Consider the following 14,906-nt stretch of genomic DNA (forward strand, 5'->3'; position numbering starts at 1 on the left):
TGTTGAGCTGGTGACTAAGACAGGTGGTCTGGATAGTTTAGGCCAATAGGGGAGGTGAGGGAAGAGAATGAATCCCCGGAGGAGGGACATGACTTGAAGAGGCTCAATGTGTGGTTGGGAAAGTCAAGATTGAAGGTGAAAAAGTGACCCCATGATGTCCCACTTAGAAGAAAGAAATGGTGGGTTTTTAAAAATGAACTTTAGAACCCTTGATTGATTTTGCTTTGTTTTGTCAGTGCTATTGTTGTATACCTCATCTTTCCGGGTCCTTGTTGACATAAAATCCAGCTTAAAATTTCATTATTCACAGACCATGGCTCCCTTGCCTAAGCTCACTGAAGAGGCTACCATCCAACAATCCCCTGTATCTGAAAAAGATAAAGGAAGCTCCAGCAGTAAGTACCATTCTCCCATTCATCTTGAAGTACCATCTTCCACTCTTCCCCAACAGAAGTGGGCCCTATTCCTCATGGATTTTTACTGTCTTTGGCAGATGATCTTTCTCCTGGAAACAAGATAGAACTTGTGCAAACTCACTCTACTATTGCCCTGGTTGAAGAGCCAGTGGTACAAGACCCATGGGACATGCCTAACTTGAAGGATTCTGAGATCAAATGGTCAGGTAATGGCAACTTCCTTGGAGCACCTCATTCAGGAGCATATATGACCTACTGCCACTTCTGCAGTTTGCTTTATTTTTATTAACTATTTCTTTCTCCATTATCACATAAGGGTGTTTGTGTATGTGTGTGTGAATGAGAGAGAGGAATCTAGACCTGTGTGTGTTTCTCTTTGTGGGAAGGGACAGCATCCTGTCATTTCCAGGTAATGCCATACCTGAATTTGTAGTTTAAAAATCAGGTTTGTGTTGCTTTTGACACTTCCTAAAGGAGTGACCTTGGATTTAGAAATCTTATATTTGGACCCTCTACCTCACAAGGTTGTTGTGAAGAAAACATGGAGTTCATCTTAAAGCCCTGCGGAAATGCTGGCTGGTATCATTTTTCTGCTGCCCCCAAGCCTGTGATTAGAGCTGTTTCTGCCACTTCTACAGGAGTTGAGGACTTCAAGGCCTTGTGAACATTTCTTCTATAGGATATCTCTCAATGTGGATTATTATTGGGCTGCTTGAACTCAATTTATACCTTCGTTCAGGACTCCATTGTAATATTCCCTATGACATCTCTGGGTTCCCATTCTTCCTTGAACAATGGCCAGTGGGAACCATTGGATTCTCCTTACCTCCTTTATCCAAATCCCATGAATGTGCTTCCCACAGACATTAAGATTCATACTGTTCTATAGTATACTAACATGATAGGGAAAACTTGGCGTTATAGGAAACGATATAAAAAATTAATCTTAATAGTAACCAAGAGAAGGACATTTCTGTCTCATTGATTCATTTTTAAAACGGAGGTAATCTATTTTTGGTTAATCTGATTTCCTTGCTGTAGCAAACTCAGTATAGAAATTTCCTCTGCTGATACAGATTGGCAATTCACCTCTAATTTACTATTTTAGAAAGTTGCCTGGGGGTACTGAGAGGAAAATGCTTTGTCCACTATCATTCAGTTGATATTGGGAAAGCAGAATCTGATCTGAGGTCTTAGTGCCTCCAAGGGCTACTTCACCCTGCCTCTTTATGCTAGACTGCATTCATAGAAGGAGGCTGTCTGACTCATGGGAAGTGTTCTCATTGGTCAGAGAGCACCTGAAGTGGGATGTCCAGTCCTGGGGGCTTCGGTGAAGCAATTCAGGGACTTGGATGGGATAGAAAGAGATAAGAAAGCTTCTCCCAGAGGGCAGGCGGGCTGGTGGGATTGCAGTGAAGGAGCAAGGAAGGCTTAGAGGAAAAGAAATGTTTGGATCTATGCAGGGATGTCCTGTGGAAGAAGGTGAATTGGTCTTGTGAGAATATGGAGATTCCAGAAGAAAGATGAGGCAGCTAATTAAAACCAAGAAATGTCCAGAAGTAGAATGAGCTCCCATTAGTGCAGATGGTACAATCGGGCTTGAATTCCTGATGTGCACAAGGGAGCCTTGGTAAGAATTGGAAGGGAAGACGAGAAGTTGTCAGGTTTCATCCTACAATTCCACTGTGATGCAAGTGTGTTCATTTCATAGACACGTTTAGAAACCTACTGTGTTCAAGACCTAGGGATAGACTTTGGGATATACAAAATGGTAAATAACCTGGAGCCTGCATAAGATAGTTGGCTCTAGTCATTCAGTGTTCCTGGTTCTGGTCAACTTGCCTTCAATTATAATGACATCATCATAACATAATGATAATGAAACATTTTGCAATATTGCGAGAATTGCCAAAATGTGTTAACGAGACTGTACAACTGTGGTGTTGGAAAAATGGCTCTGATGGATTGCTGCACAGCACACTAGAGTGAGGTAGGCTCATAAACATCTTAGCTCCTTCCTCCGTGGCCACCGTGAGGTACCCTTGTAAAGTGCCCACCCCAAGGAGTGCACGAGCTGGCCCATGGATAGAACATGAGACGCTAGATCTGATGTCCAAAGCCCAAGTTGGACGGTACCTCAGCCACTTAGAGCAGCACCTGCCTCAGGAGGAAATGAGATGAAATCCGTGAATGTTTTGCCAGTTTTCAAAGCACTCTGGGCACTTTGGCTCTGCCATGAAATCTCCTCTTACTCCGGAACTGGCATTTTGGAAAGCAACTGGTGCTTATGGACAGGGAAGGAAGGTAGAGAAATAGAAAGTGGCATCAGGGATTCTGCATGAAAGGGGCCATCCAGCATGGAGCCTGGGGCCAGGGAGAAGGGGCAGGTGTTCTGAATCTATGAGATGGGCTGGGCCGTGGGGAGGGGCTGGGGCGGGACTAAGTTGGGCTAATCCTCTAGACTGGCCAGCCTCATTAGGAAGATTTGGAGCTAAAACGGTCTTCACAAAAACGCCAAATGAGCCCTAATGCCCTTCTGGAGAGCACTAAGTGCTCTGGCTGGTCATTATCTGGGACCCCTCTAGGTGGAACTGACAGGTCTTATTATCTGCCCCAGTTAGGAGGCCAATGGGTCAACCTGGTTTGCTTATGGTTCCCTCTCTTCCCCTCCAGATCTCAAAGTCTTTGGTGCTAAAAGGCTTCTCCACCAACGTGACTTTTCGAATGTGATGGGGGTGAGGTGCCAAATTTTGGGGATCACTTCAAGTAAACGGGCCACTTCTTCAAATGTAGTTTCTAATGTATCACGCAAGCCGAAAATCCCAGCTCGCTTTCTCCTGGCTAGAAAGAGATGGGACATGATTGCACAAGATGCCAGATCTCTGCCCCCTCGTCTCCCTCCCCCTTGTGTCTCTGTGGGTTTGTGTGTCAAGCTATACATCTCCCTCTGTTAATAAGGCTATATTTGTGTAACCCTTAGCACAGGGGCTGGCACATAGTAGGTGTTTAATAAAGGCTTATTCACTTCCCTTTTGTTTTTGCAGAGAGAGACACCAAAGGGAAAATAATTGCTGTCTTCAGAGGGCTTGGAAAAATAATCCTCATCCTGGTATTTCTCTACTTCTTTATATGTTCCTTGGACATTCTCAGCAGCGCTTTCCAGCTGGTTGGAGGTAGGAGAAGCGACATCTGAAAGATCCCTCTTTCTAGTTTCAGAGAGTGGGATCTGGCTAAGAGCCGTGTGTGTGTTTTGTTGGACTGGGCGAAGTGAAACGGTCAAGTTTAGGAAGTGAAGAAGAGGGTTCGGGTAACTTTGTTGAAGCCTTCTCCATCTCATTCTTTATTCTCTCCACAAATTCTATCAGTTGTATCCCCAAAAATAATTTGGGCTTGAATGTTTGAATGCAAATGGGCAGGGTGGGGGTACCTTTCTAGACCAGAGTAATTCTCCCAGGGCCCAGGAACATGTAAAGTGTATGAGGAACAGCCAGAGGATTTGTTCTAATCCAGCAGAGACCCTAACTGGAATGAGGAGGTGGTGAAGTTCGGGACAAATGATGAGAATAACTGGCACTTCTATGGTTTCAAATTTGACAACAAGATTATTTAATGATCAGTTCTGATGGATGTGGCTCTTTTCAACAATGGGGTGATTCAGGTCAATTCCAACAGATTGTGATGGAGAGAGCCATCTGCCCGAGAGGGAACAATAGGGGCTGAAGGGGGGTCACAACATAGTATTTTCACCTTTTTGTGGTGTGTTTTTTTGTTCTCATTGTTTTCTTTTTGGTCTGATTTTCCGTGTGCACCATGGTAAATGGAAATATGTGTAGAAGAATTACACTTTATATTTTGAAATTAAAAAGCTAAACAAAGATGAATGACTAAATTCTAAAAGTAAAATTTGTATGGAAGTTTAGTCCCTTGGCTCACAGTGAGAGAGAAGCAGAATCTCACTCAAGGCTTCCCAAAACCAAGTTGGACCCTGGCTGCCCCCTGCCCACTTTGGCCGCCAATGCCTCCTCACTCTCTCCTACAAGCTGTGGCGTAGGAAGTGGCCCCTAAACTTTGGTTTGTTAACCACCTGTCCACAATTACGTTATTTTACCAAAAAATCATTTCCTTTGCAGGAAAAATAGCTGGGGAGATTTTCCGTGATGGTTCCATATTGAACAATCCCATGACTGGCTTGATGATTGGCATACTGGTGACGGCCATGGTGCAGAGTTCCAGCACATCCACATCTATTGTTGTCAGCCTGGTGTCCTCTTCCTGTGAGTGACCCTTCTCACACACACACACACACTCACGCACACACACACACACACACACGCTCACACAGATGCACACTCATGCTCACCTTCTCACTCATGCACACACACATACACTCACACTCTCGCACACTCACATGCACACTCACACACACTCACACTCACACACACACACTCACGCATATACACACACACTCACACTCACACTCTCACACTCACACTCACATGCACACTCACACTCACACTCACACTCACACTCTCACACTCACACACATACTGGCACAGCCTTGTTTGGAAAGCCCAGATCCATTTGAAGAATCTCATTCCAGAGTTTAGATTTATGTCTTTATTCACGATGTGGGCTAATCTTTAATCTTGCTACTTTTCTGTCCTCCCTGTTGTTAGAGACACCACTGGAGCAGGGACCACACTTCCCCATTGCTGCCAGTAGTCTCCAATTTCCTTGCCATTTCCTATTACGATTCTGGCCCCTTCACATGTGACTTCTTCACAGAGATCTTCAGGCCAAGGTTGAATGACTGACAGGCTGACTGCCTTGTAGAAAGGATTCCTATTCATCATGGGATTCCATAGCTTTCCTAAATTAAAAAAAATACTTATTTAAAGTACTTGGTTTATCAACTTATTTAAGCTTTACTTTTTCCTGTGAAGTTCCTTATTTTTTCTTCCTCATTTACCTTTTTCCTTTGACAGTGATGACAGTAAAGGCAGCAATTCCCATTGTCATGGGAGCCAATATTGGGACTTCAATCACCAATACTATCGTGGCCCTCATGCAGGCTGCAGACAGGGATGAATTTCGAAGGTAGGAAGCTTGTCTCGCTTGTTTGCTGGTCTGTTCTCTCCTTCACTGCCATAACCACCTTTGATTAACTTTTCCAATGGACCTTCTAGTGCGGATTGTGGGATGAGCCGCTGGACTCAGCTTGGTCATAAATTAGTATCTGTTGCCACCTTTGGTACAATGCATTCCTTGGTAACAGGTAATTGGGTTGATGTTGGTCTTGACAAACAAAAGGAAATCCTCTTTCTCTTGGGAATATTACCAGATTTTCATTTTCTGAACTGGTTTTCAGGTGTTACTGAGTCCCAGGAAGAGATCAGAGAAAGTTAGACTTTGAGAACTTGTAGCAAGGGATGATCACAACATTTGTGCCTTTCTCCTTTCATGCAATCAGGACCAGAGACAGGGCCAGAGAGGGAAACTGCAGTAGGACTTTGTGTTGAGAAATATATACGTAATATAACAATACTAATATTATAATATAATAAGCAATATAATGAGAAACCTGACAATAAATGGCATCCCTTGCCCCTTAGCCAATAGAAGCAAGTCCTAACTGGACATTTCCTGGCCGTCCTGTGCCGATGGGCCCATCAAAGCAATTTGGCCTCAGTCTGTGAATCACCAGCACTGCAAGACCTAGTGGTAATCCTGCAGGGTAAATGTCCAGTAAATCGTTAATGAATGCAGCATTCATTAACACTTAATATGTGCCAAGTACTGTGCTATTAATTCATTTTATGCATGTATTTCATTTGATAGAACCCTGTGAAAGAGAGTCTCTTACTATCCCCTTTCTTTATAGCTGAGGAAAGCAACAGACATGACTTAGTCAAGGTTACATAGCTAGTAAGTGTGTAAGACTGGATTCTAAGTCAGGTCTCCCTGACTCCAGGCAAGCTCTCTTGGTAATAGTTGTGTATTCTGTAATATGTACAATATAATAATATACTATAATGTAATAATAGCTGCGGTTTTTGGAGAGACTTACAATTTGTAGAGTATTTTATAAACATTGTCTAGTTTGCTCCTCAACCCCTCCCCCCCCCCCCCAAAGAAACCAGAGTTGGAGCCATATTCCCCCTTTTGGTGATGAGATAGGGAACTTGGGTCAGAAAGCGGTGAAGTGACCTGGCCAGGATCACAGAGCGGCCCATTGGCTTCTGAGGTTGGATGGATGGCACCCCCGGATTCCTGATTCTCTTGGCCAAGTCACTCAGCTGGTATCGTGGAGATTGTGTGTGGATAGCACCTCCTTCTCACAGGCTCTGCCCAATTTGGGGGCAACTGGGTCTGTGGTTTCACTGATGAAAGGAAACTTCCAATGTGGAGGACCCCCCCCCCCCAGTGTTGAAGTGGCCTGGGGCACTGAAAGGGTTAAGTGACTTGTTTGGTTCCTGCTCTGTCACTAGGAGACCCCAAACCACGTCACTGTACAAGCCAGGCTTTCTCTTTGCCCACACAGCAGGCATTTAATGAGCATGATAGTTCCATCACGTGAACACTTTTTTCTCCCTGCTTTAGGGCTTTTGCAGGAGGGACCGTCCACGATTTCTTTAACTGGTTGTCAGTGCTGGTGCTACTGCCCTTGGAGATTATGACTGGCTACCTCTACCACCTCACCGATGCCATCGTGAAAACCTTTAATATCAAGAGGGGGGAAGATGCCCCTGATCTCCTGAAAGTCATCACAGATCCCTTCACAAAACTCATTGTCCGGGTGGGCATCAAGATTCCTTCTGATTTTAAACTGAGGCTGAAAGGGTACCAGTGGTGGCCTGGGTTCCCTTGGAAGCAGAATTCGAAGTCTCATCCCCCAATCTGAAGTGCTAGACATTCCTTTCCTTGCTGTGACTCCCCCATTTTATTTGAGGGAGAGGAGCTAGGGATCTTGCTTGGCCCTCCACATTGGCAGGTGTGTTCTTCAGCACCCCCTTTCTGCCATCTGAGGCCCAATGACTGTTTTGTTGGCTGATGTGTTATCTTTTTTTTTTTTTTTTTTTTTTTTTTTAATAATAACTTTTTATTGATAGAACGCATGCCAGGGCAATTTTTTACAGCATTATCCCTTGCATTCGCTTCTGTTCCGATTTTTCCCCTCCCTCCCTCCACCCCTTCCTCTAGATGGCAAGCAGTCCTATATATGTTAGATATGTTGCAATATATCCTAGATACAATATATGTTTGCAGAACCGAACAGTTTTCTTGTTGCATAGGGAGAATTGGATTCAGAAGATAAAAATAACCCGGGAAGAGAAACAAAAATGCAAGCAGTTTATATTCATTTCCCAGTATTCTTTCTTTGGGTGTAGCTGCTTCTGTCCCTGATGTGTTATCTTTACCTTTTCGATCACCCTTTCGATCAGTGTGATGTGCCTGTCTCCAGCAAAACCATTTTGATTCCTCATAAACTTTGCCATTCTTCTGGCCAAAGTGGAGCTCTTTCCCAAGGAATGCCTTCTGACCAAAAAGCATTTATTAATCCCCTACCAGGGACCAGGCACTGGGGGATATGATGACCAAATGGGAGCCCCTTCAAGGCTTCAAGGAGCTGGTGGAACTGGGCCCCCTAGAATAGGGCAAAAAGATCTATCTGGCCTGATCTAGTCAAGCTTAGATGAGGCAAAGTCACCTGTGCAAATGGAAGTGAGGTCCTCAGGGAAACGAGACCAATCTGTGTCTCCCTTTTACACACATCCTGGTTTTCTCTTCTGTATCCTGGAGCCCCTAGGAGAGTCATTCAAACTTTTCAGTCACAAATCGCAGCTGAGGAACAGGCTAACTCTTTTCCTATGTCTGTTGTTTTCCCAGCTGGATAAAAAAGTCATAACTGAAATTGCTACAGGAAATGAAGCAGCCAAAAACAAGAGCCTGATAAAGACTTGGTGTAAAACATTTAAAAATCAGGTAAGAATCAGAACCTCGATTTCCCCTGTGATGTTGAGGGACTGCAAATGCTACTGGATTTCTATGAATTTAGTGCCCTATCCCAAAGCTCTAGTCACCCTGCCTTAGTTCTACCTCAGATTATGGGACACAAGACTGCTCCAAGAGAGCTAAAACAATTGGTGCTCAGGCCCCCATTCCAGGTGACAGTGCTCAGTCTGAGGGCAGCTCAGCTGGCCTCCAGAAGTAACTGGTTCTGGAGTTTAGATGTTCCATAGTCCATGAACCAAGCACAAAGGCTGAAATTCTTTTCTAAGCATTATGGGGAATATGGAAGAGGGGTAAAGTGGGGATTCATTGGCCAGTGGGGTATGTCTTCAGTGCAATAAAATCTAACTTCCCAAAATACCATTTTTAGTAACAAGCCTTTTTTTCTCTTATTGTGTCTTCTAGACTTTAAGCAACGTCACCGTTCCCTCACCAGAAAATTGTACCTCTCCCAGCTTCTGCTGGACCAATGGGAACACGACCTGGACCCTCATGAACATAACCTATAAACAGAACATTGCAAAGTGTGAGTAGGAAATCTGCAAAGTCTGCTGAGCGAAGGAGGCCTTTCTAACCCCACTCTCCATCCGGCTCTCTCATCTAATTATATTGTGGAAAGAGCCCTGGACCTAGTAGTCTATAGGAACCTCCTATCTCTCCCAACTAAATGTCTATAGCTTACTAGCAGGAGTTAAGTCAGGAATTGAAGCTCAAACATCAGTTCTAACAACATTCTCATAATGGTGCAGTGTCTAGTACCCTGGAGAGATTCAGGCAGATCGGGTCCAAATCCAGCCTCAGATTGAGTAACCCTGAGTAAGTCACCCACCTGCCATCTGCCTGAGTTTCCTTATCTGTAATATGGGGATAATTGTAATACCTACATCCTAGAGTTTTTGTGAGGAACAAATATTATATTTGTAAAGCTTTTTATAAACCTTCAATCCCCGTGTAAATGTCAACTCATTGTTATTATTACATGTGCATAGTACTTCATAAAGCATTTCATTATATTTTCTGTACATCCAACCAAAGTAATCAGTATATCATTCAAAGTCAGAGAAATCTTGGGAAGGGAGACCTATTCAAACCCAGGACTTTGAACTGTAACCAGTACGCCTTCTGATTGTGCTACTGAGTATACAGCAACTTAAGTGTCAGTGCAGCTTCCCACACGCTTATCTTCCCATCCAGTGAACAGAAACTTAACTGGCAGTTAACCCCCACACCCTCACATTTCAAAAATGATTTCTTATAAAAACACTGAAGATTCTTACTGTAAGGGTCCCAGGGTTAAATGGTGTTTGAATTTAATTTTTGAGATCTTTTTTGGGGGAGTGTATAAACCTCTGAATTATAACTTTGTACAAGACCTGTGTAGGACACTCTGTGTACCCTGGTTAAGTGATGAGGAGGAAGACAAAGATGACAGGTGGCTTTTCTGGTTCCCGCAGGCAAACACGCATTTGTGGATGTCAATCTTTCTGATGAGACCATTGGATTCATTCTTCTGACGCTCTCCTTGCTGCTCTTAGGCACTTGTTTGATCCTGATGATCAAGGTGCTGAACTCTATGCTCAAGGGGCAAATTGCTGCAGCAATTAAGAAGACTATCAATACAGGTAGGTTAGGCCTAGGTAGGTTGGGCCTTTCTGTGAGCAAAGTCCTTGTGAAAAAAGACACCTGCTAGCTTTCCTCCCATTGTGCTCCCTGAGGTCCACATCTGGCCCGTGGGTCTGGAGACCAGCGCTCCGGAGGACTGTTGTCTTCACTTGGGGTCTCTTCTTTCCCATCAGCAATCTTGGCAACCTGTGTGGTCTCTTTGGTTCTGGATTTGCATTATCAAACCAGTCTTGGGGAGCCCCCAAATCTCTGGACAACTCTTTTTTTTTTTTTTTTTAATTTTATTTAATAATAACTTTGTATTGACAGAATCCATGCCAGGATAATTTTTATACAACATTATCCCTTGCAATCGCTTATGTTTCGTTTTTTCCCCTCCCTCCCTCCACCCCCCCCCAAGATGGCAAGCAGTCCTATATATGTTAAGTATGTTGCAGTATATCCTAGATATAATACATATTTGCAGAACCGAACAGTTCTCCCGCTGCACAGGGAGAATTGGATTCAGAAAGTAAAAATAACTCTGGAAGAAAATCAAAAATGCAAATAGTTCACATTCATTTCCCAGTATTCCTTCTTTGGGTGTAGCTGCTTCTGTCCATCATTTATCAATTGAAACTCAATTAGGTCTCTTTGTAAAAGAAATCCACTTCCATCAGAATACATCCTCATATAATATCATTGTCGAAGTGTATAATGATCTCCTGGTTCTGCTCACCTCACTTATCATCAGTCCATGTAGGTCTCTCCAAGCCTCTCTGTATTCATCCTGTTGGTCATTCCTTACAGAGCAATAATATTCCATAACATTCATATACCACAATTTACCCAGCCATTCTCCAATGGATGGACATCCATTCATTTTCCAGTTTCTAGCCACTACAAATAGGGCTGCTACAAACATTGTGGCACATACAGGTCCCTTTCCCTTTTTTAGTATCTCTTTGGGGTATAAGCCCAATAGAAACACTGCTGGATCAAAGGGTATGCCCTTTTTGGGCATAATTCCAGATTGCTCTCCAGAATGGCTGGATTCGTTCACAACTCCACCAACAATGCATCAGTGTCCCCGTTTTCCCGTATCCCCTCCAACATTCATCGTTATTTTTTCCTGTCATCTTAGCCAATCTGACAGGTGTGTAGTGGTATCTCAGAGTTGTCTTAATTTGCATTTCTCTGATCAATAGTGATTTGGAACACTCTTTCATGTGAGTGGTAATAGTTTCAATTTCTTCATCTGAAAATTGTCTGTTCATATTCTGGACAACTCTTTAAGGATATGAGTTAGAGACTCTGCCAGCCTGCATAGGAAAGTGAGTTCCCTCACTTTAGGGATTTGTATAATAACCTACTATTTGCTAGATATTGTGCTTGGAGCTTTTTACAGATATTTTCTTGTTTGAACAAAGAAGAGCCTAAAAAGGCAGCGAGGAAACTCCTTACTGATTGCTTTTAATTGCCTTAGAAACTATCAGGTTTTGAAATAATTGCATGACCATTTTCAAACTGCCCTTAGAGTGAGTGATCTATTGCATTGAACATGAAATACTGACCAGGACATTTGTAGAAACTGCCTTTTTCCTCTTCTCTTTCTCAGATTTCCCCTTCCCCTTTGCTTGGCTGACGGGCTACTTCGCCATTCTTGTTGGAGCTGGGATGACCTTTATTGTGCAGAGCAGCTCTGTGTTCACGTCTGCCATCACTCCTCTGGTTGGTGAGTCCTCCCTTCCTCCCTCATTTCCCCTTTCACATGTCCCATGTCTCCTTTTTTACATTTGGTCTTGCATGCTCAGTTATTTCCCGCCAGGATGGAATACAATGTCTTTTCCCCCTCTTAGGCATCGGAGTGATCAGCCTGGAGAGAGCATACCCCATGACCCTGGGCTCCAACATCGGCACCACCACCACGGCCATCATGGCTGCGCTGGCCAGCCCTGGAAGCACTTTACACAATTCACTCCAGGTCAGAATAGTTATGACTCACTACCTCTTTCCTTTAAGCTCTGTTTTCCTAGCTTACCACTAAATCCTTCCAATGAACACCCTGGTTTCTTTCCTGAAAGCTGTCCCATATCACAGAGGGATGTGGGCTGGAAAAGTGTCTGTAGCTGTTCTCCCAAACTGAAGTTTAGTCGTGACCAGTGAACTAAATAAGCAAGAGATGGAGTAAAATTGATAATTTTGATTAATTACATTAAATTGTACAAATGGAATAAATGTAATCGACATTAGAAGGAAAGCAGTAAATAGGGAAAACATTTTATATAGACAGTTTCTCAGATAAAGTTCTCAAATGTATAAAGTACATTTTGAAAGAATTCTCCAGTTGATATATAGTCAATGCATATCAAAAGCTAGCATTCTATTGTGTAAATCAAAACAATCTATAGTCATATCATTATTAGAGAAATGTAAACTAAAACAAATCTTATTGCACTTATCAGATTTGCTAAAAGAGATTCAAGGAGAAAGCTACCAATGTTGGAAGGCTTATGAGAAAAATTGGGGTCCCCTCATTTATTATTGATGGAAATTTGAATCAATTCAAACATTTTGGGTATTTTAAAGATCTCTAACTTGTGTCTGTAATAAATTGGGATCAGGAACAAGCACAGTTCCCACCCCCTTACCTTTGTCTCCTAGTTAGATGCATTGTTCTTTCCATAACTTAATGTAGGATGCAGTTAAGTTTCCAAACCACTTGAGACATCATGATGTCATTCGATGTCCACAGTAACCGAGTGAATGAAGTGATCTCAGATGTGCAAAGTGAGGTTGAAAGAGACTTCCATCCCAAGTCTTCTGTCTCTGGGTCTGACGGTCTTGGGGCCACAGCCCCCATTGACATCCAGCCATGTCCTGCTGCTCATCACTCTTGCCAAATTAAATCCCCTGACTTAGCTGAATGCTGCTCTCCCTTCTGGCTCTTAAATCAATGAATCCGTAGTGGATAGTGTCTGTGAATCTGGTTTTTTCCTTCCCTTCCTCACCACCCACCTCCTGATTTCCCTTTCCTCTCCCTGATTGGCTCCCAGTGTGTCTCCATGAGCTTTCATCATGTTTACTCCGTTTGATTTCAGATTGCCCTGTGCCATTTCTTCTTCAATGTCTCTGGGATCCTTCTGTGGTACCCAATCCCATTCATGCGCCTGCCGATCCATCTTGCCAGGGGCCTGGGGAATATCTCGGCCACCTACCGTTGGTTTGCCATCTTTTACCTTGTATTGTTCTTTTTCTTGATTCCACTGGCCGTGTTCGGCCTCTCCGTGGCAGGGATGTCTGTCTTGATGGGTGTAGGGATACCCATCCTAGTGTTTGTGTTTGTGGTCCTGTTCATCAATTTGCTCCAAGCTCGCTGCCCTCGAATCCTCCCGAACAAGCTTCGAACCTGGGACTTCCTGCCCCTGTACATGCACTCCCTTCAGCCCTGGGATAAGGCAGTGTCTCTCATGATCAGCTTCTGCCAGCTCCGTGGATGGTGCCGCTGCAGTAGGTGCTGGGACCTGCCAGAAGAGGAGAAAAAGGTCAACAAAGTCTGCAGCAAGATTCCTGAGGTCTATGAGAACACGGCAGTCATAATGGAGGTGACCCAGCCCGTGTCCAAGACGCAGGAGGCCCAACACGTGAAGAACGTCACAGCTTTCTAGTAGGACAGGGCTTGGAGAGGAGGAGAAAAGATGGATTGTTTCTTGTTCTAGGTGCCCTTCTTTCCCCAAAAATGTGGGAAGGGTAGAGGGAGATGGTTAGCTATCTATTGGAAAATGGAACCACGGACATTTGCTACCCCTATCCACCACCCCCGAATCCAACAGGCATTGGCAGAAACTGTGATCAAACCCTCATCCTTCCCAAGGCCCTAGTTATCCCTCACATGATTTCTGGTTCCCTAAGAGCCCTGGGACAAGAACCACAGGGATTGTACAAGATGATTCCTGACTGGGCCACTTACTCTATCTCCGCAAACACTGGGGCAACAGGACTTGAAACATTTTTAGAATGAAAGAATTCTTTTTCTTAAATAAATATAGTTAGACTTATTTTTAAAAATAAGTGTGAGTTTGGTTTCTGAGAAGACCTGAATGTAAATAGGAAATCAATCCTTTTGTGGCCCCACAAGGCTGGCAGGCAGGGCAAATCTGGCTGGAAAAGATGCTAGCTAATGATTTAGCCCCCCAGTCCAGGCTTACAAAGCCTCCTCTCCATCCCTGGGGACTTGCTGCAAGGGGAAGGTTGAGGATTGAGTTTGAGCTCCAGCAAGCTATGTGGACCCCCTTCCCTGCTCATGAGAGAGTGCTGCTGGTCAGCAGCATGTGCCGGGATGGCTTCTGGAAAGGCTTGGGAAGTAGGGTTGGGCCACCCTTCGGGCCCCATGGCCACAAAGGGCAACACAATTTTAATTTTTAAAAGTGACCCACTGCACACTAAATGTTAAGCATCTCAGTAGTTCCATTTACACTCTTTTTTCCCATAGGGATTGTTTTTGTGAGCATGGTATCATTTTCATATTTTTGGAAAGAAACATTCGGACCCAAATAGGATGCATTTTTGAAGATTAGGGAACTTTGATTTGTTACTTACCTTTTCTCCTTATCCTCAAGATGCTTCTTGTTCATTTGAGGTCCTACCTGCCCCCCACTCCCATTAGCAAAAATGAGTATCAGATCAGGTATCTTGCCCAGATTTTCATCAAGAATTCTTTTTTTTTTTTTTTTTTTTGATGAGGCAATTGGGATTAAATGATTTGCCCAGGTTCACACAATTACGAAATAATTGTTTGAAGCCAGATTTGAACTGAGGTCCTTCTGACTTTGATCAAGAATCTTAAGGCTAGAATTAGATCTACCCTGGGAGATTTTT

General features: G+C 43.6%; 1 protein-coding gene across 1 annotated transcript; it reads left to right on the forward strand.

Annotated features, from left to right (window-relative positions):
- The first annotated feature begins 289 nt into the window (after positions 1-289).
- LOC127540926 (sodium-dependent phosphate transport protein 2B-like) lies at positions 290-14,099 on the forward strand. Its single transcript, XM_051965911.1, has 12 exons — positions 290-395; positions 494-622; positions 3,461-3,589; positions 4,547-4,690; positions 5,402-5,513; positions 7,017-7,212; positions 8,304-8,399; positions 8,832-8,952; positions 9,881-10,048; positions 11,647-11,763; positions 11,888-12,012; positions 13,130-14,099. The coding sequence occupies exons 1-12, from the start codon at positions 314-316 to the stop codon at positions 13,694-13,696; spliced, it is 1,986 nt and encodes a 661-aa protein (XP_051821871.1). The 5' UTR covers positions 290-313; the 3' UTR covers positions 13,697-14,099.
- The last annotated feature ends 807 nt before the right edge of the window (positions 14,100-14,906 follow it).

Source organism: Antechinus flavipes, chromosome 6 (assembly GCF_016432865.1).
Source record: "Antechinus flavipes isolate AdamAnt ecotype Samford, QLD, Australia chromosome 6, AdamAnt_v2, whole genome shotgun sequence".
Lineage (NCBI taxonomy): Eukaryota > Metazoa > Chordata > Mammalia > Dasyuromorphia > Dasyuridae > Antechinus > Antechinus flavipes.